The sequence below is a fragment of the Danio aesculapii genome, chromosome 18 (assembly GCF_903798145.1).
Source record: "Danio aesculapii chromosome 18, fDanAes4.1, whole genome shotgun sequence".
In the NCBI taxonomy this organism is placed as follows: Eukaryota; Metazoa; Chordata; class Actinopteri; order Cypriniformes; family Danionidae; genus Danio; species Danio aesculapii.
Genome location: NC_079452.1, coordinates 20,667,886 through 20,691,212, shown reverse-complemented (window position 1 = coordinate 20,691,212; position 23,327 = coordinate 20,667,886). Strand labels below are relative to the sequence as shown.

Below are 23,327 nucleotides of genomic sequence, written 5' to 3'. Positions count from 1 at the left end.
TTATTAGGTTAACTAATTAGGCAAATATTTGTATACTGATGGTCTGTTCTGTAGACATTTTAAAAAATGCGTAAGGGGGCTAATAATGTTGACCTTAAAATGGCTTACAACTGCTTTTCTTCTAGCCAAAATAAAACAAATTAGACCTCGTCTAGAATAAAAAAATATAGGACATGCTATGAAAAATGCCATGCTCTGTTAAACAATATTTGGGAAATATTTGAAAAAGAAAAGAAGACATCACAGGAGGGTGAATGATTTTCACTTCAGCTGTATCTCTTCACTCGTGAGCCGTGCAGTGATATAGTTGCCAACATCAAGCAGAGGCACGCTCACGCTGTTCTTTCCTAACAATGACGGCGTTTTGATATCTTTTGCAACCATAATGACATTGTCACAGTACGTTCCTGCACAAAGTACAGATTACTGGAACATAAGAGCACTAAGTGTTTTTTTTTCTTTGTCTATTGTTGGTCTTCTCTCATTTATGACGCTCTTTGGCTCTACTGTATCTTGGCCTTAGTCCATTCCTGTTTTACACCATCTCCGTGGGACACTTCCCCTATTAACATTCATTTCATTCATTCATATTTCTTCGGCTTAGTCACTTATTTATCAGGGGTCGCCACAGCGGAATGAACCACCAACTATTCCAGCATATGTTTTACACAGTGGATGCCCTTCCAGCTGCAACCTGGTACTGGGAAACACCCATACAAACTCACATTCACACACACACACTTATGGCCATTTTAGTTCATCCAATTCCCCTAAAGCACATGTGAAACCGGAGCACCCGGAGGAAACCCACACCAACACGGGGAGAACATGCAAACTCCACATTGAAATGCCAACTGGCCCAGCTGGGACTCGAACCAGTGACCTTCTTGCTGTGAGGCGACAGTGCTAACCACTGAGCCATCATGTTATTACAGCCCTGCTTAAATATCTGTCTTGAAATATAAATTTGGATAAACACCAAACACTAAAAAATTGGCTCTTGATGCTGTAGCTTATGTTTACAAAAAGCCGAAAAAATAGGGGGCCGCAGGTGTGTACGCAGTAGGGGTCTCTGTGTGTGCCGGGTTTTTCATAAGCACTTTACAGCTTGCCTATTATTGACTGCCAGCACCATAACGTGACCCCACGTTTCAATTAACAACCAGGCACAAATGGAGAGAGAAAGTGCCAATGTGTCCTTGTCTCATGTGGACAGCACTGTGTTGTAAACTTGGAAGGGGCAAAGATTCTTATCTGGGCTTGCCAGTGTCCTGTGGGGAGAGGAAGGTAATGGGGAAGTGTCCCACAGAGATGGTGTAGTAAAACAGAAATGTCTGATATAATATGTGAGTTTGATTTTACGCTGCGTAAAATATATGCCGGAATAGTTGGCGGTTCATTCCGCTGTGGTGACACCCAGATTAATAAAGGGACTACGCCGGAATGAAAATGAGTGAATGAATGAATGTAATAAGTGTAGGCATTGAGGAGGGGGAGGGGGTTTCTCCTATAATTAATTACAAACGCCACATTGCACGTAGCCTCAGCCATCTAACAGCACTCGTCAATGTCAAAATGATTGAGATAACCAATCAAATTAAAGTGGGCGTGTTTGCGCTTCACAGAAGCACAGTGTAAGTAATTGAACAGTGTCAGTTTAAAGATGGATGAGGGCAAGGTATGATCGGAGGATAGCAAAACATTTAATATAGTAAGTAATTTTACATATAAAGCACATTTAACTTCAGTTTGGCACAGAGCAAAGTGCTAAACAAAACCAAAACACACATTCTAAAACAGAATAAAATAGCAATAACATTAATATATGACAAATGTGTTACGATAGAAACATTTCAACACTGACTGACTGTGTTTTGCAGAAATTATCCAATAGTTTATTTACTTATTTATTATTATTATTGTTATTATTATTTTTTTTTAATTGATTTAAATTGACATGATTATTGTATTTTGTGTTTCAACACTCTACACAAAGATAAGACTATGAATGTGTGGATATTACACATTAGTAGGGTAAAATTAAAATGAATAGTAAGTTGCATTCAATTTCCTTTAAGTTATAAAACTAATTGGTACCCCAATTTTCAAGACATTGTTATAGCCTTGAATATTTTTTTTTATTTAAAGATTCACATTACATGAATGCAAAATGCTTAAGGTATACAGCTGAAGTCAGAATTATTAGCCCCCCTGAATTATTTTTTTCTTTTTTAAATATTTCCCAAATGATGATCAACAGAGCAAGGAAATTTTAACAGTATGTCTGATAATATTTTTTCCTCTGGAGGAAGTCTTATTTGTTTCATTTAGGCTAGAATAAAAACAGTTTTACATTTTTAAAACCATTTTAAAGTCAATATTATTAGCCCCTTTAAGCTCATTTTTTTCTGACGGTCTACAGAACAAACCATCATTATACAATAACTTGCCTAATTACCCTAACCTGCCTAGTTAACCTAATTAACCTAGTTAAGCCTTTAAATGTCACTTTAAGCTGTATAGAAGTGTCTTGAAGAATATCTAGTCTAATATTATTTACTGTCGTCATGACAAAGATAAAGTAAATCAGTTATTAGAGATGAGTTATTAAAACTATGTTTAGAAATGTAAATGAAGTGTATATAATTAACTGTATCTTTTTATTGTATGTACATTACACTGCTCGCTTAAATACTTGATTGAGCATGGTGTAATCAGTTAGTTTACATAATGACTGTAGCATTATATAACTCTTATTCAATACATACAAAGAATATAAGGCTTCTAAGAATAGCACACACACACACACACACACACACACTTTTACTATTAATATATAAATATATAAATTACTATACTATATAAATAGTACTATAATAGATTGTCACATAATAAATAAATAGATAGATAGATAGATAGATGGATAGATGGATGGATGGATGGATGGATGGATGGATGGATGGATGGATGGATGGATAGACGGACGGACGGACACATACATACATACATACATACACAAGCAGACCACCTGACAAAAGTGTTGTCTTGACTTCTAGTTGATCATTTGGTATCCGAAGTGTCTTATATGAAAGGCAAAGGCCTCTAGATTACGCTTATTTGAGCACAATAAAATATGATCACGCCTTGATTATGAATGATTTCATTAGGACAGTAAGGTCTGACTCTGCTTAGACTAAAGTCTCATCACTGAACCTTGAATAATGTCCAGTATAGAATATGTGGTCATGCTGCAGTGGAAACAGAATGAATATTGTGTCTGACTCCATCATGAGCTTGGAGGACTGCATCCATACATCTCTGCAATGACTCAAATCACTGATTAATAAAGTCATCTGGAATGGCAAAGAAAGCGTTCCTGCAGGACTCCCAGAGTTCATCAAGATTAGCATTCATCTTCAACGCCTCCTCCTTCATTTTACCCCAGACATGCTCAATAATGTTCATGTCTGGTGACTAGGCTGGCCAATCCTGGAGCACCTTGACCTTCTTTGCTTTCAGGAGCTTTGATGTGGAGGCTGAAGTATGAGAAGGAGCGCTATCCTGCTGGAGAATTTGCCCTCTCCTGTGGTTTGTAATGTAATGGGCAGCACAAATGTCTTGATACCTCAGGCGGTTGATGTTGATCATCCACTCTGCAGATCTCTCGCACGCCCCCATACTGAATGTAACCCCAAACCATGATTTTTCCCTCACCAAACTTGACTGATTTCTATGAGAATCTTGAGTCCATGCTGGTTCCAGTAATTCTTCTATTTGTGATGATTGGGATGCAGATCAACAGATTCTGCCACTTTTCCAAATGAGCAACTAGAAGTCAAGTTATTGCTTGTTGCTCTTACAACTGGGATCCGCGACAAGACTTTGGTCAGGTAGTGTAGCTAGTTTTGGATCTTTCAACCTCCAACATGATCTGCTAAGTATTCATTTAAATCTTGATTTAATAATAATCAATAGTAAAATATTATTCCGTTTTTAATATACTATTGATATTAAAATATTAAATCAATTATTTTTATATCTATTTTCTAAATGCTAAAGGTTGGTCTAGAATAGTCTAGTTCATAATTGCAGCACGGATGTTTGAATCTGACAGTATTATATTGGTACTGACCTCTCTTGGAGTCACTCCTATCTCCATGTCGTGGTCCATGTGGACGCGAGAATCTCCTGCCATCCTCAGCTTTGACTACAAACCTGAAAAAGAGACCAAAAAGAGTGGAGAAAAGCAATGCATTGTCCTGCTTAGGAGAGATTTGTCATTAGAAAAAAAGTTTTACAGTACATAGACACCCACAAGACAACATATAACATGGACATTAATCCTAAAATACATCCCAATATAAATACATTGCCATTAAAACGATCATTTAAAAATACAATGAGCACCCACCGCCTTCTCTTATGCTAACCGATGAGGTTAACTTATTCTTTTAACTATCCTGCCGTCATTGCTCATTATAGTGCATGTGTTTGGACTGTGGGGGAAACCGGAGCACCCGGAGGAAACCCACGCCAACACAGGGAAAACATGCAAACTCCACACAGAAATGCCAACTGACCCAGCCGGGACTCGAACCAGCAACCTTCTTGCTGTAAGGCCACAGTGCTAACCACTGTGCCACCGTGCCACCATTGCTAAGTTAACTTTATCAATTTGGGTTGGGACAACATGAAGGAATTGTTTGGATTTGGAACCCAGCGAGTGAACTTGGGGATTTAGCACTCTAAGCTCTAATACATTAGCGTTATCCTTTTCGGGTGGACGAATGTCATTACATAGGCTTATTGTGTCCTATAGGAATATGGAATGGTTTGTTTTAGGATTACCACTGTTTAGAGCTACACATGAGCAAACAAGACGCATTGAAAATCAGAGTTAATCAGATCTGCTAATGTCTCACTCAGGTGAGCAAACGAATTAATCATGTCAAAAAGCACGGTAAAGGCTGTTCAACCATGGTTGTCTGACTCTCTAATGGGCAAACAGAGAAATGAAACCCGACTGCTGGAGTTTTCATGTTAAAGCAGTGGTTCCCAGAGTGCGGGTTAGGATCTCCTGGGCAGTTGCAGGGTTATGATGAGGTTTGCTTGGTGATTTCCAAAATAATGACATTCTGTTAGAATTATCATGTTTTATTCATAACTAACAAAATATCAAATGTAAAAATCGTAGTTAAAATACGGTAAAAAATATCTGTTAATTAAGTGTTTTCTGTTTATTTACGGTTGTGAGTTGCATTATGGGATGTTGATCTCTGCTCTGTCGACTTTTGATTGACTCTACAGTTTAACAAAGTGACTCTTTGATGCAAAGATGATATTCATAAATGCATATAAATGTTCATATGCATTTAAAAAAAAATCTAAATATTAAAGACTTTCAAAGATTTATGATTATGATGACCATTAAACACAGTCTTGTGAAAAGGGTCCATTGTCAAACTAAATATCTATGAGAGTTGTCATGACAGAAAAAAGTTGAAGGGGAATGAGTACCCTCAAGTGAGTAAAAACCTTATGGGTGTTTTCCTTCTGTTTTGAAGAACGCTGAACACCTCCCAGCAAACAATATTGTGTTTAATAGACATCTATTAGACATCTAAACTATTAGACAGCTTGGCTAAAACAAGGCTGAACTTGGGCTGTCAGTGAAAATCTAATAGACGTCTAAGAATAGCTCAAGACTAGTCTTCAAACAGACAAATTAGACAGACTTTATATGTGTAGTCATTTATTTCTGTGTTTTTTGATGGCCTATTCTTAGATGTCTATTAGATTTTCACTGACAGCCCAAATTTAGCCTTGTTTTAGCCAGGACGACTATGTTTAGACGTCTATTAGACCAGTGGTTCTCAACTGGTTTGGCCATGGAACCCACATTTTTACATGGTCTTTAAGCCGCGACCCAAATTTTTAGGAACTGTAATATGATTTTATGAATTATAATTAATTTGTATTTATTTGTTATCATACACAAGTATAGTGAAAAAAAAATATTCAAAGATGATTCCTTGGATTTACCCAATTTTTTTTACGTAAAGTGGTTGTAAACAATTTATTTGGGCTGAATTTAAACCAACAAATTAAGTTGAACATTATTACATTTAATTTGTTTGTTTAAATTCAACACAAATAAATGGTTTGCAACAGTTTTGCATGCAACGCTTTTTCGAGTGTAGTCACAGAAAAATCATAAGGAAATCACCAAGACTTACAAATAAACAATATTTTATTGCTGTCATTTAACAAAATGTATGCACTTGTGATGCCCTCAGCTCTTGGAGTCGTCTTTGAAAGTAGTCCACAGGTTTGTCCTAGCAACCAGGATGTTTGGTTTCTAAATGTTGTTTTAATTTAGAAGGTTTCATGCTCACTACATATGACACACTGGGGTTTTAAGCCTTTTTTGTCGTCAATATAAATCCATACTTTAGATCAGTGGTGGGCAAACTCGGTCCTGGAGGGCCGGTGTCCTGCACAGTTTAGCTCCAACACTAATCAAACACACCTGAACAAGCTAATCAGTATCTGCAAGATCACTAGAAATCTATAAGCAGGTGTGTTTGATTAGAGTTGGAGCTAAACAGGACACCGGCCCTCCACGACCGAGTTTGCCCACCCCTGCTTTAGATATTCGGGGTCATACTTACGCTTCAACATATTTGTTGCTATAATGAAATGAAATTTCACATGTCAAACGGTGCGGTTGTTGCGCGCGCTTTTCAAAATAAAAGCCCGGTATAAGCAAAATAAGTTAAAAATAAAACTTTTGTTGTTTTTTTTGACCACACACTCCGCGACCCACTGAAAATGTGACCCACCCCTACTGAAAAATCCAGCTTAAACCAGCCTAGGCTGGTTGGCTGGTTTTAGCTGGTTGACCAGCCTGGTTTTAGAGGGGTTTTGGCCATTTCCAGGCTGGTTTCCAGTCATTTCCAGCCTGGTCTTAGCTGGTCAGGCTGGAAAATGACCAGCTAAATTCAGCTAAAACCAGCTTGACCAGCCTGGTTTAAGCTGGACATGGCTGGTTTTGGCTGGTCAAGCTGGTTTTAGCTGGATTTAGCTGGTCATTTTCCAGCCTGACCAGCTAAGACCAGGCTGGAAATGACTGGAAACCAGCCTGGAAATGGCCAAAACCCCTCTTAAACCAGGCTGGTTGACCAGCTAAAACCAGCCAAGCAGCCTAGGCTGGTTTAAGCTGGATTTTTCAGTAGGGGTGGGTCACATTTTCAGTGGGTCGCGGAGTGTGTGGTCCAGTTGAGAAACACTGTATTAGACATCTATTAGACATCTTTTAACCCCCCTAAAAAAAAATGCTGGCTGTTCTTTGACTTTCATAGTAGGAAAAACAAATACTAATTATTTACAGCTTTCTTCAAAATATCGTCTTTTGTGTTCATCAGAAGGAATAAACTCAAACAGGTTTGAAACAAGTGTATTTTTTCATTCATTTTTTGGTGAACTATCCCTTTAAAGAATGCCGTTTTGCACGAGATCGAACAAGCCGTGCACCATTGGGGCAACATCTCCGTTGGTTACTTGAAGGATTAAATCAAAGCACACAGGGGACGTGTATACGTTCTGAGTGTGCGGATTGAGTTTAATTTGTGCCTAAAACAGGCTGACAGTCTCAGCTGTTACCCGCTCCCTAAAGACTCCCTGCATCAGCAGCGTCACGCCATCAAAGCTGCTGCTGTCTCCATCATCCAGTCAACTCTCTTGCAAATACACACACACAAGAAACGCCAACCTGGGTGAGCGACTCTGGCAGCTCCATATCTCCGTTCTGACACATTTAGTGTTCACCTGTCAAATATGTGGAGCTGATAGGGCCTGAACAGAGAGTACTGCTGGAGCAGAGGACAAAAAAAGATGATGGCTACATGGTTTTGGTTTCCAAACTTGAAATGGATGAAGTGGAGGCTCATAAGTAATCGATTTGGAGAGGTCTCTTTAGGGCAGCAGCTCTGTGTGTCAAATAAATAGACTTGACACGCAGGTTGCGTCAACAGGGCTTGCTGTTCACATCGTGCTAAGATTAAAAAAAAGCTATCGCCATAAAAATAAACACAATGGAACACAAAAATCATGCTTTGGTTCACTAAAGCAAGTGAAATAACAACTACTAAACATGCAATTGCTTCTTATTGAGCAAAAATGCCTTTAAAGGGGACCTATTATGCAAAAATCACTTTTGTAAGGGGTTTGAACACAGTTGTGTGGAAACATTGTGTGAATATAGCCAGCCTCTAGTGGTAAAAATGTTTTCATATGTTTTTTTTTATAGTCAGACTTCATTAAAACAGTCTGCAAAAACACTTCTCCCTGTGTATGTGTCATCAGAGGCGGAAAACCCCGCCTACTAGTGACCATCTCTCCCTCATTAGCATAGAACATTATAAATTCGTAGCATTCTTTAATTCCGCCACTATGCTGGCACATAGGTGTTTGTAGCTCCGCCCTCTTTTGAAAAGAGCACAATCTCTTTGAATTTAAAGCGACAGTCACCAAAATGCCACAATTAGGAGCAAAGCCTAAAACGGGCAGTTTCAGAGAGTTATTTGAGCATTATCTTGAGCTGAACACTCTGCAAACTCGAGGGACATGAGACATATCATGTTAAAAGGGGCATAATGGGTCTCCTTTAAGTCACTTATATTTTGTTTGCTGAACAAAAAAGTGTTTCATCCCATAATCCAAAGACATAGGTGAATTAGCAAACATTTAATTGGCCGAAGTGTGTGTGTGTGTCAATTAGAGAGTGTTTTCCAGTACTAGGTTTTGGCAGGGAGGGCATCTGCCAGTAAATATATGTGCCAGAATAGTTGGCAGGTCATTGTGACATAAAATAAGCTTCTTATTGAACAAAAAATGTCTTTAAAGGTCTCGTGAAGTAGTTTGAAATGTGCATTTTTATTTGATGTTTGACATAATCTGAGCTGAAACATGATGAGAGGGCGGGACATAAATTAGCTCCTCCCTTTTTTGAAAAAAGCCAATAGTGTTTTGTTTTATCACTGCTCTACCAGTGAGAGCGGTTGAGCTCAAGCGTGTCAAATGAACAGCAAATGTCAAGTGTCTTGATTGGTTATGATGTGATGAGAAACTGTAGTGTGAGGTGAAGTGAATAAAACCATTGGTCTTTTTTTTGGTGGAAATGACAAACTGCACGCTTTACATGTTTATATCAGTTTAATATCTTCTAACTTCTAAGTTTTGGGACACACTAGCTTCTAGAGATCTTAAAAACGAAGAATACTGATACTAACGTCTAAAGAACTTTATTTTAATTTCATGGGACCTTACTGACCTTATTCTAAATGCGGAAGTGTGCTCATTTTTGCGATTATCCAACACAATCTCACGGCAATTCGTAACTTTTTGATTTAGTGGCTAATTCGTACGAATTCGTACAATTTAGTACGATTTGCTCATCCGCCAATGATGGTTGGGTTTAGGCGTGGGGTTAGGTGCCACGCCTCCTTTTTAAAATCGTACAATTTCGTACGACTGAACTCGTACGAATTTGTACGAATTAGCCACTAAACTGTCAAAACGTAAAATACATACGTTTTCTCGTGGGATCAGGCTGGATTATCCTAGAATTATCCTGTTTTAACGTCTAAAAATTAATGGAAGTGAATGAGATCAGAAATCTCGAGCCAAAACGATTCAAATGGCTGCACCCACTCATACATGAAGAATAAGGTCAAATAACAAATATAAAAAACATATGAGCTTCACATATGCAATAATTTTTAATTCACATGTGCAACATTTGGATTATGTGAAATCAATTGTTATGCCTTTGTACATTTGACACGGATTCATAGAATACACAAGACTTTATATACTATCTATTTTTTTCCCATGTGAAAATGTTCCACAACCACACTTCACATGCATTTAAAATGTTTCATGTGTTTCACATTGTAATGTGACTGCGCTTGCTTTTTTCTGTTAAGGATGATTATAGATGTAAAAAAGAAAATCACTATACAGGGAGCTCTACTTGCACATTACTTCAATATCAAATGCTACAATTAAAAACAGAGTGCAGACTAATAAATTCATTCGCAAAGTTCACACTTCCACATGCTGGCAGCTAGCAACTCTCACATAGTTCACTGTAGCAGTTAGTTAGGTTAGTACCTGGATGGGAGACCACTTGGGGAAGCTAGGTTGTTGCCGGAAGTGGTGTAAATGAGACCAGCAAAGGGCGATCAATCTGCAGTCTGTACGAGTCCTAACACCCCAGTGTAGTGGAGGGGACTCTATACTGCTCAGTAAGTGCCGTCTTTTGTATGTTAAATCGAGGTCCAAAAGTGCTATATAAATGTAAGAATTGTTATTAATTATTTGGTACATACTGAACGGAAACACTGCACTGAATTTTTATATTGAAAATTATTGTTACATTCCTAGAAGATACAGATCTGGTGTTTGGTACCCATTAGCATCACTTGTGCAGTCATGCTAAAAATCACATGTGAAACACTTAATGTGATGGCCATGCCATCTTTTTTTTGTTTGGTAACACTTTAGTTTATGTAACAATTCACGTCATTAATTGCTGGCTTATTACCTGCCAATTAGTGAGATATTAACTGTTTATTAGCACTTATAATATTATTTATGTTCCTAATCCAAATCAATACCTAAACCCAACTACACTACCTGACTGTCTTGTCATGGATCCCAGTTGTGAGAGCAGCAAATAATAACTTGACTTCTTGTTGATCATTTGGAAAAGTGTCAGAAGGTGGATTTCTCTGATGAATCATCTGTTGAATTCATCCCAAACATCACAAATACTGCAGAAGACCTACTGGAACCCGCATGGAGCCAAGATTCTTATAGAAATCAGTCAAGTTTGGTGAAGGAAAATCATGGTTTGGGGTTACATTCAGTATGAGGGCGTGCGAGAGATCTGCAGAGTGGATGATCAACATCAACAGCCTGAGGTATCAAGACATTTGTGCTGCCCATTACATTACAAACCACAGGAGAGGGCAAATTCTCCAGCAGGATAGCGCTCCTTCTCATACTTCAGCCTCCACATCAAAGCTCCTGAAAGCAAAGAAGGTCAAGGAGCTTCAGAATTGGCCAGCCCAGTCACCAGACATGAACATTATTGAGCATGTCTGGGGTAAGATGTAGGAGGAGGCGTTGAAGATGAATCCTAATCTTGATGAACTCTGGGAGTCCTGCAGGAACGCTTTCTTTGCCATTCCAGATGACTTTATTAATCTGTGATTTGAGTCAATGCAGAGATGTATGGATGCAGTCCTCCAAGCTCATGATGGAGTCAGACACAATATTCATTCTGTTTCCACTGCAGCATGACCACATATTCTATACTGGACATTATTGAAGGTTCAGTGATGAGACGTTTGTCTAAGCAGAGTCAGACCTTACTGTCCTAATGAAATCATTAATAATCAAGTCATGATAATATTTTATTGTGCTCAAATCAGCGTTATCTAGAGGCCTTTGCCTTTTGTATAAGCCACTTCTGATACCAAATGATCAACTAGAAGTCAAATTATTATTTGTTGTTCCTAAAACTTGGATAGGCCACAAGACTTTTGTCAGGTAGTGTACTACATTACTAACTATTAACAAGAAGTGAATTAATAGTTTACTGAGCTAAAAGTCTTAGGCTGCATTTACACTGCAGATCTTGATGGTCAATTCAGATTTTGTGACTGTATCCAATTTGTTTGATGACCTGCTTACATCATCTTTTAAAAGTGACTCGTATCCGATCGTCTGCATTTACACAGCACACAGCAAAGGCGCAATGACCAGGAAAAAAAGAGCGGGCGCTGACTAACAGCTGATAATTAAAGAGTGCTCTTTTCAATATTCCTGTATGCTATCTGTTTGCAGCTTTTGACAAGCTGTTTTACTATAGTTTATGACAGAAAGGTTCTCATTTGTCCGTCTTCTTTTGATATATAGGCTTTTTTAAACCAGTAGGCATCTTAATGTAATGTCCATGGCGTGATTTTTGCACGTGTATGCACTAGTTTTATATTAGTTTATAATGGTTACGTGGCGGACATTGCGCTCTCTCGCTCTCTTTACATGCTTAAAATACCTGTGCTATGACGATATAAAAGCTGTTTAAGTCCTCGTGTATGAGATTTAAGGTTTGGGACTCTGCTGAAGTCTGTTCGGAAAAGAAAGTGTTATACTTGGCGTCATTCGCTATGGTTTTTAATGATGCGCGACTCACATTGATAAGTGAAATCCGATCTACCGGCTTACACTGTAGACACGAGGGCACAGATCCGATTCATATCGGATAAATTTCCACATATGAACAAGGCCTGAATCTGATTTCTGAGTAAATCAGAATCCATGTGATTGTTCCTGCTTACATGTACCTGGGCATATCCGATCTGTGCCACATGGGAGAAAAAAATCGGAATTGAGTGACTTGAACAGTGCAGTGTAAATGCAGGCTTAGTTAATGGTTTGTCAACAGCCTAAATTGTACATTAAAATAAAATGTGATTTTCTAATTTACTGTAAATTAAATCCATCTTAAATGAGGCGATTTAAAGAGTTGAAGGAAATAAAGAGAGTTTCTCAGAAAGAAAATATGTCCGGTAGGTTTAGCATCGCAGGTTATGACTTGGGCCAGACAGAATCTGCAGACAATTTTTGCTATTTCTGCACAGAATTTGGTTAAAAATCTGCGGATTTATGCAGAATGATTTTAGTAGTATCATAACTAAAACCTTAATATATGAACTAAAAAGTAATACCATTTTATTTTGTATTTAATGTTTACAATGCAAATCCAATTAGATCCACTTTATTTGTATAACAAAGCAAGTCCTCTATATATAATATCTCTACTAAAAGACAGAAAATATTACTGTACAAACTGTGCTGTAAATAAATTATATGAACATTTTCATATAAGTCAGTAATATTACTGAAATTAATTAAAAAAACTCAACAAATAAAAATGTACACACATTTACACAAGTAAATAAATAGACTCAATGATGGGCTAAAAATCTGCGGAAGTCTGTGTGGGCCTAGTTATGACTTACAGTATCTATGCTTTGTTTCCATCAACGTGTCATTGTGATGGAAAAACTGCTTTTTGGTTAGTTTAACTTTCAGATGTTATGCCATGGTGCATTAAGCAATCATTCAGCTCCAGATCCTGGTCACTCCCACACTGCACCTGTGCTCCCGTCGCTAATGCTATGCAGCTTCGTCTATGCTAATCACTTACATAAGGTGCCTAATGACAGCGGAAAACTCCAATGATCCCCGACCGCCCATCTGCAAGTCATGCTATACACGCTCGCTCACTGACTGCTGAAATACTGTAAGGATGGCACTTCCATTGTTTTCAGACTCACAATGCTGAGCTAAAATATACAGGTGATGTCAAGATACTTATTTTTGTTCCTTTTTCAATTATTTCCTAAATGATATTTAACAGAGCAAGAAATTGTTCACAGTATTTCCTATAATATTTTTTCCTCTTGCAGAAAGTCTTATTTGTTGTTTTTTAGCTAGAATAAAAGTTTTATTTGTTTTAAAGCCATTTTAAGGTCAATATTATTACCCCCCTTAAGCAATATTTGTTTTCAATTGTCTATAGAACAAACCACTGTTATACAATGACTTGCCTAATTACCCTAACTTTACCCTAATTAACCTAGTTAAGCCTTTAAATGTCACTTTAAGCTGAATACTAGGATCTTGAAGAATATCTAGTCAAATATTATGACTATTAAAACTATTATGCTTTAGAAATGTGTTGAAACAATCTTCTTTCTGTTAAACATAAACTGGGGAACTATATACAGAAGGCCTAATAATTGAGACTTGAACTGTACAATGTGAAGAAAGTAAGAAGTAAAGAGTGCAATCTATTTAAGAGGATATTTTATAAATTCTCAATTGCATTTTCCCCACCACCACCAAAAAAAAAAAAGACTTTAAAATAGGTATTGATCATGTAGGAGAGTAAATCGATGTAGAGTAATCAGGTGAACCGATGAACCCAGCCAGCAAATAACCACAACACTTGTGCATATTTCTCTTCTGCATCTTATAATGGCCACACATGTTTTTAACTGCAGTGAAATGAATGCTCATAAACAGGTAATGAGATAATCAGAGGTGTGGAGAGTATTAGGGGTGTGCAATGTGATGATGATATATTGTTTCATATTATGCTCTATTGTTTTTACAAAAATATGTTGATTACACGGTAATATATTTTTATAATTTATATAAATGCAATATTACATGCCATACGGGGGTGCAGTCCAGACCAAATCATGAATAACAGCAATGTGAGAAAGTTGTGTTGTGATCTTAATGCCGTGTTGTGATCTCAATGGCATTGCGTTGCGATCCTAATGTCATTGTGTTATGATCTTATTGTTGTTGCGTTGTAATCTTAATGTTGTTGCATTGTGGTCTAAATGTTGTTGTGTTGTGAATTTAATGTCATTGTGTTTTGATCTTAATGTTGTTGCGTTGTGATCTTAATGTCGTTGTGTTGTGCGAATAATGTTTGCTTTTTGAAATGTAGTTGGGTTGTGATCTTAATGTTGTTGCGTTGTGATCTTAATGTTATTGTGTTGTGATCTTAATGCCATGTTGTGATCTTAATTTTGTTGCGTTGCAATTTAATATCATTGCATTGTGATAATGCTTGTTGCGTTGTGATCTTAATGGCATTGCGTTGTAACCTAATGGCATTGTGTTGTGATCTTGATGGCGTTGTGTTGTAATCTTAATGGCATTGTGTTGTAACCTAATGGCATTGTGTTGTGATCTTGATGGCGTTGCATTGTGATCTTAATTCCGTGTTGTGATCTTAATTTTGTTGTGCTGCTATCTTAATGTTGTTGTGTTGTGATCTTAATGGCGTTGCATTGTAATCATTACAGTTGTAACATTACAATTACAATCTTAATGCTATTGCATTGTGATCTTAATGTCATTCCGTTGTAATGTTAATGCTGTTGTGTTGTGATCTTAATGTTGTTGTGTTTTGATCTTAATGTCGTTGCGTTGTGATCTTAATGTTGCTGCGTTGCGATCTTAATGCCGTTGCGTTGTGATCCTAATGTTGCTGCGTTGTGATCTTAATGTCATTGTGTATGATCTTAATGGCGTTGCGATCTTAATGTTGTTGTGTTGTGATATTAATGGCATTGCGTTGTGATCATAATGTTGTTGCATTGTGGTCTTACTGTTGTTGCGTTGTGATCTTAATGTTGTTGCATTGTAATCTTTATAGCGTTGCGATCTTAATGTTGTTGTGTTGTGATCTAGATGTTGTTGCGTGTGATCTTAATGGCGCTGCGTTGTGATCTTAACGCTGTTGCGATGTGATTTTAATGGCATTGTGAACTTAATGTTGGTGCGTTGTGATCTTACTGTCGCTGCGTTGTGATCTTACCGCTGTTGCGATGTGATCTTAATGGCGTTGTGATCATTAATGTCACTGCGTTGTGATCTTAAAGCTGTTGCGATGTGATCATAATGTCGTTGCATTGTGATCTTAATGGCGTTACAATGTGATCATTAATGTCACTGCATTGTGATCTTAGTGTCACTGCGTTGTGATCTTAAAGCTGTTACGATGTGATCATGTCGTTGCATTGTGATCTTAATGTTGGTGCGTTCTGATATTACTGTTGCTGCGTTGTGATCTTAACGCTGTTGCGATGTGATCTTAATGGCGTTGTGAACATAATGTTGGTGCGTTGTGATCTTAATGGCGTTGTGAACTTAATGTTGGTAAGTTGTGATCTTAATGGCGTTGCATTGGGATCTTAATGTCATTGCGTTGTGATCTTAATGTCATTGCAATGTGATTTTAGTGCTGTTGCATTGTGATCTTTATGTCGTTGTGTTGTGCACTACTGGGCACTGCATCGGGCAACAGCTGATCTCAGACTAATTATCACCCTCTAGACAGAATATGCCCAGTGCTTAAGAGCCGAATTCAATTGACAGAACGCTACAGTGGAAATTTGACAGGAATCGCTGGAGATTGGAGTCTTTTGTTGGACCCTTGTTCTTATTTGTCTAATTCCTCTGGACCGCAGTGACATCACTCATATTTGCACGCGCAGATGGCACGTCAGAGCCGGCGTCCACTCAGGAATACTGTGTTGACTGACAGGTCTGCAGTGAAAGGGCACAGCGACGTGACCCGCATTCCAGACGCACATGGAGAATACATCACAGACAGGCCTCCATAACCTCCCCTCCTCTGCCATTTGCACATTTTTTTTTCATGACAAAACGGTCCCTGTGCAACTCCGTGTGACTTTGATGGCGAGGTGAGCCACAGCAGAGTCTGTTCCTCAGGCTTATCTTGCTGTTCTGAAGGGGTAACAAGCGCCTTATCGAGCTTTTAGAGGAGCATGTGCTTTTTGTGGTTTTGGAATCTGATTGCGAGCCAGAGAGAGAGAGAGAGAAAGAGAGAGAACTAAAAACAAACAAAAAATTCTATTGCAAGAATTTTTTTTCTTATACTGTTGTACAAAGTATTATTATTATTATTATTATTATTAATTTTATTATTATTATTATTATTATTATCACTGTTGCTTTTATTATTACAATTTTTATATAATAATAATAATAATAATAATAATAATAATAATAATAATAACAACAACAACAACAACAATAATAATATTAAAAATCATTTTTATTTATTATAATTTTAAAGTATGCATTATTATTATTATTATTATTATTACTGTTTTAATATATCTTTATAATTATTCTTGTTATTATTATTATTACAGTTTTAATATATCTTTATTATTATTATTATTATTATTATTATTATTATTATTACTGTTTTAATATATCTTTATTATTATTATTATTATTACTGTTTTAATATATCTTTATTATTATTCTTGTTATTATTATTATTATTACTATTTTAATATATCTTTATTATTATTTTTATTATTATTATTACAGTTTTAATATATCTTTATTATTATTATTATTATTACTGTTTTAATATATCTTTATTATTATTGTTATTATTATTATTACTGTTTTAATATATCTTTATTATTATTATTATTACTATTATTAATATTACTATTGCTTTTCTTATATTTTTATATAATAATAATAATAATAATAATAATAATAATAATAATAATGATAATACTATTTTTATATATTTGTTATTGTTATTATTAATATTGTTTCTATTATTACATTTTTATAAAATAATAATTATTATTTATATTATTACTATTATTGTTATTTATATATGTATTATTATCATTATTATTCATTATAATGTTTTAATATATTATTATTATTATTATTATTATTATTATTATTATTATTATTATTATTATTATAGAAGTAGAAGTATTTCTATATTGTTTTTAATATATTTATTATTAGTAGTATTTTTATTACTATTGGTATTTTTTATTATATTTTTATATAATAATAATAATAGTAATAATAATAATAATTATTATTATTATTATTTTAATATTATTATTATCATTATTATTAATAGTAGTAGTAGTAGTCGTACTAAATTGTTTTTGATATATTTTTTATTACTACTATTTATTACTATTATTATTATTATTATTATTTATTGTTTTTAAAAAAATAATTCAATATTATTTTTTAATGTCTTATTTTTTTTTTTTTAATTGCAATTATATTTTATTTCCACATTTATTTACCTTGCATATAGTATACATGTACCGGGTTACCTAATTCTTTTACAGATCTAATCTTATATATTTATATAGCTTCTTATATTTTTATGTATTGTAATTTTTTTCATTATTCATGTATTGAATATTTATTATTATTATTATTATTATTATTATTATCATTGTTGTTGTTATTATAATTACTGTTATTATTATTATTACCATCGTTGTTTTCCCAGAGATGGGTTGCAGCTGGAAGGGCATCCGCTGCGTAAAACATGTCCTGGATAAGTTGGCGGTTCATTCCGCGGTGGCGACCCCAGATTAATAATGGGACTAAGCCGAAAAGAATATGAATGAATGAATCATTGTTGTTGTTGTTATTATTACTATTATTATTATTATTATTAGGAGTCAAACTGCATTTGTTGATTCAGTAAAGAGAACTCATCTGAATCATACATTTAGGAATCAGTCAACACTGCTACATTTTATTTATTTTTTATTAAGAATCAATAAATCATTTGTTTTAGAATCTTATTTCTGTGTTATACTTAATTTAATTGTTTATTTTTGACTTATGTTGTAGTTTCAGGGATCCCAGCTGGGCCTTTCCGTGTAGAGTTTTTATGTTTTCCTCATTTTCATGTTGGTTCCGGTCTCCTCCTCAATCCAGAGACATGTAATAGAGGTGAATTGGAAAAATTGGCCCATAGGGTGTGTGTGTGTGATAATAAGAGAGTGTGGGGGTATTTCCCAGTACTGGGCTTGTGGCAGGAAGGGCATCTGCTGGTAAACACGTGCCAGAGTATAGTTGGCAGCTCATTGTGACCTCTGATGCATTAAGGAACTGTAATTCTTTGCTTGTGTTGAATAATTCTGAAGGAATTGTGTGGAACCCTGCATTTTTTTACAGCGTGTCACTAGATTCTCCAGTGAGGCTGTTAAAGCAGATCGGCGCATCGCAGGAAGACTCTTGATTTGCCGGAGCTGCGTATTTCTCATCAGACTGCAGGGCCGTTAAACCAGCTCTCCACAAACACTACCAGCTGCTTTATCGCAAAGAAAGACATTTCCTGCAATGTCTAGGGAATGAGCCACGTGTTTTGTCAACACACTGCAGCGCCGCCGATGTCCAACAACTCGATCTACTCAAACACTTGGGAGAATAATGACTGGTTGGGGGAGGAATCGAGCTCTCGCCGCAGCCATGCATTTTACTACGCCGATACGAGTCCATTCATCCATGTCCTGCAGTCAGGGGTCGTGCTTTGCTCTCTCTTCCTCTTTTTTTCCTCTGCTGTAGGAGTAAAGCAATTCTGAAGAGTCATCATAACAACAGAGTTTTCTGAATGCTGAAGACGTCGCAGAGGTTTCTCTCCGCCACAGCATTTCTCCTATAGCTGTGTTTCAATTCGCACGCTCCCAATGCAGTTCCCCTGCTCCCCTGATACTGAGGCAGGACTTCTGCTGGAGATGGAAATGGAAATCTGAATACAGCATCGCAGTGACTATAATCTGTGCTACATGTGTTTTTCTTTACTGTTGTGCCTGTCATGGTTCAGATAATGGTCATCAACAGTGATGTGTTTACGTCTGAAGACAGCTACTGTAGAAATGAATTCATCTAAATGAAAATGGCAGGGAGGCGACGCAGTGGCGCAGTAGGTAGTGCTGTTGCCTCACAGCAAGAAGGTCACTGGTTCGAGCCTCAGTTGGCATTTCTGTGTGGAATTTGCATGTTCTCCCTGCGTTCGTGTGAGTTTCCTCCGGGTGCTCCAGTTTCCCCCACAGTCCAAAGACATGCGGTACAGGTGAATTGGGTAGGCTAAATTGTCCGTAGTGTATGAGTGTGAATGAATGAGTGCAAGCCAGTGATGGGTTGTGGCTGGAAGGGCATCCGCTGCTTAAAAATGTGCTGGATAAGTTGGCGGTTAATTCCGCTGTGGTGACCCCGGGATTAATAAAGGGACTAAGCCGAAAAGAAAATTAATGAATGAAAATGGCCAACCCAGGCTCATTCTGATAACGTAGTCCCGTGGACGTTTCTGGAGACCGCGAAATACGTAGCCGGGGGTACGTCCGGCTGCATTTCATTTTTTTAAGCGAATGCTGCGGGGCGGTGTGACGCTGTTCCTTTCGGCGCTTGCCGGCCTGCCGCTCGCCTCCGTGTGGAGGGCTTTCCCGCTGCAACCAGTTTGTCCGGTTAGCTCTTCGTGTACTCTGGCAGACTCGAGGCGCAGAAAGGGGCTGACCACGACGACGACCGGGTTCGAGTCCGGGGAAGAGCGGTTCCAGAAATCAGGTAAGAAAACAAAATCCAAAAAATGAAGCGAACAAGTTCATCACAGGGTGAGAATGTGGTCAAAATCCGATAACGTGGTAAAAATCAGACGAGGGCTTTTCTTTTTCTGGACTGCTTTTGTGAATCGTCGTTGGTTGGGTTTAGGGACGGAGGAGGGTGGGTCAGCCGATTGGCCGGTCGCACGGTCAATCATTCTGTCATCCAGACAGACAGGTGGAAGGTCGTTCGACAGCGGCCTCTAGTGGGTTTACGCGAGAACGGCGTGGGAAGAAAGCGCGCACAGCGGCCTCTCACGGACTCGCAAAAACAAAAACTGCAAAAATACGTACCTCCCGGGACGTATTTCGCCGTCTCCAGAAACGTCCCTGGGACTATGTTCTCAGAATGAGCCTGGGTTGAAAATGGCAGACGTTGTTTATTCTAAGCAAGTGTATTTTAACAACATATTGAATGCTAGTAAATTTCCCCCTGGACTCGCTATGAATATCAATGTACAGTCTTTTTCTGTGGTGTTTACAGCAGAATTTGGAACAAACATATTTATTTTCTGCTCAGTCAGAGGGGAGGAAAAAAAAAATCATCATTTATTCTCCCTAATGCTGTTTTAAAGTCAGATTTTCCATGCATATTTTCCTCTTTCCCCCATGCAATTACCATGATCAGAAGCAGACAAGTTATGTTAAAAAAGTCATCCATGTGAGGTTTTCAGAAGCCAAACGGTTACTATTTTACTCCCCTTTTTGGTCATTGAAAACAGTTATTTAAAAAAAAGATTTGACTAATTAAAACAGAAAATCTAAAATTAATAATAAATAAATACTTTACACATAAACTTTCTTTTAAATCTGGACTATTGCAACTCTCCACTAGCCGGGCTTCCAGCTAGTTCTATCAAACCTCTTCAGCTGCTTCAGAACGCAGCAGCACGAGTGGTCTTTGATGAACCCAAAAGAGCACATGTCACTCCGCTACTCACCCGTTTGCACTGGCTGCCAGTTGCTGCCCGCATCAAATTCAAAGCTCTGATGTTTGCTTATAAAGCGACCTCTGGCTTTGCTCCTTCTTATCTGCTCTCACTTCTGCAGATTTATCTGCCCTCAAGAAACTTGCGTTCTGTGAATGAACGTCGCCTCGTTGTTCCATCCCTAAGAGGGAAGAAATCACTTTCCCGAACTCTCACATTCAATCTGCCCAGTTGGTGGAATGAACTCCCTAACTACATCAGAACAGCAGAGTCACTTGCTGTCTTCAAGAAACGACTAAAAAGTCAACTGTTTAGTCTCCACTTTCCTTCCTAATCTTAACTGCCTCTCTGGCTATACCACTAACTGTACTCTCTCTCAAAAAAAAAAAAAAATGTTTCTAATGCTTAGCGTCTTAGACTTTACACACCTGAAACTTGTCTATAGCGCTTGTTCACTGCTGCTCTTATAGTTGTGTAAATTGCTTCCTTGTCCTCATTTGTAAGTCGCTTTAGATAAAAGCGTCTGCTAAATGACTAAATGTAAATGTAAATGTTACAAATGCTTAATTTAAAACTAGTTGCACAAAAAATGTAAGTTTAATTTCATTTGCAAAACTTAATTTTTTAAAATTGTAATACGGCTGAAGTCAGAATTATTAACCCTCCTGTTAAATTTGCACTATTTCTTTCTTTAAAATGACTTGAGGACAAGTAAACACAATTTAAAAATATATTAGACAATTACACAATTAGGGCAGCATGGTGGCTCAGTGGTTAGCACTGTCGCCTCACAGCAAGAAGGTCGTTGGTTCAAGAGTGTATGGGTGTTTCCCAGTGTTGGGTTGCGGCTGGAAGGGCATCCGTTGTGTAAAACATATGCTGGATAAGTTGGCGGATCATTCCTCTGTGGCGAGCCCTGATGAATAAAGGGACTAAGCTGAAAAGACCATTTGGAGGACTAAAAGTTCAGAGACATGGGAACTTTCCGAGCGATGGGAACTTATCCTGCAGTGGGACACTTTGTCAATGTCAGCACCGCATCTTTAGGCTTGAGCGTGAGTGTGAAAGTGGCTGTACGTGCGTGTTTGCACAGGATGAGGATGAGGACGTTGATGATGGCTCTCCTGTCTATATCTGAAGCTGTTATGACACTTTGAGGTTAGTCAGGGCAAATGAGTTAAAATGCCCCTGGAACCAAGAGCATCCAGTGCGGCTCGCTGCCAACAGCGCATTCACTCACACTCGCCTGCCTGTGTGTGTTCAGCCGTGCAAGTGTGTATGACTATCCCTATCGCTCCCAATGACACCAAGCCTTCAAGCAGACATCCTGTCCACACTAAGGACAATTATCCTAATGAAAAGAGTGCGTCTCGGAGAACGAGAGAGAGCGTCCTATCAGTGACAGGAATAGCAGTGGCTGAAACCAACCCTGGCTGCCGTCTTTGGATCGCTGGCGCCATGACAGTGACCTTCCTCACAGTCCCACACCAACACAAGTGATGCTTCTGGAAGTTCACATCACACCCACTCCAAATGCTTTATAATAGGGTGCACACTGTAGCAAGGAATATTAAGTTAACTTGACTTAAAATGACCAGTTTGAGTTGACTCAACTTAAATCAAGACATCTGCAGTACTTGGGTTACAATTAAAAAAACCTGTGCTGCAAGTAGCCCTACATTTTTAAGTTGAGTCAATTTATTTTATTTTATTTCTTTACATAGTGAAGGGTTGCATAATTCATCAGAAAATTATCGTTATCACAATAATAGTATATGCAAATTACATATCGTAGACGTGTGGTAAATGACATTTATTTGTATGCATTGGTTGTTTATCCATGACCGTGACCTTCCTCACAGTCCCACACCAACACAAGTGATGCTTCTGGAAGTTCACATCACACCAAATGCTTTATAACAGGGTGTACACTGCTTTTGGAGTTGACTCAACTTAAATCGAGACAACAGCAGTGGTTACAAATCAAAAAAAGCTGTGCAGCAAGTTTCCTAACAGTTTTAAGTTGAGTCAACTTTATTTACATAGTGAAGCGCTGCACAATATTATCGTTATTACATAATAGTATATGCAAATTACGTATCACAGACATGTGTGGTATGATGCATTTATTTTATGCATTGGTTATGCAAATCCGACCAATCAGATGGGGCCTTGCTATCTTTAGCCCCGCCTCTCCAGTAGTTGATGTTGGCTGGAACCCAAAGCTGAACTCAGAGCTGAAAATAAACACTAATGGGCGGAGTCGAGACTAGAGGGGAAAACGACAACAGCCAATCAGAATATCTGCTGAGGTTTTGAATCATTC

General features: G+C 37.5%; 1 protein-coding gene across 1 annotated transcript in view; it reads right to left on the bottom strand.

The window, feature by feature from the left end:
* kcnj5 (potassium inwardly rectifying channel subfamily J member 5) overlaps positions 1-23,327 on the bottom strand; it is a 73,543-nt gene that overhangs the window by 33,012 nt on the left and 17,204 nt on the right. The window contains exon 2 of the mRNA XM_056478997.1: positions 4,133-4,215. Within this exon, the coding sequence (XP_056334972.1) occupies positions 4,133-4,195 (63 nt within the window). The 5' untranslated portion in view covers positions 4,196-4,215. The remainder of the gene's footprint in view (positions 1-4,132; positions 4,216-23,327) is intronic.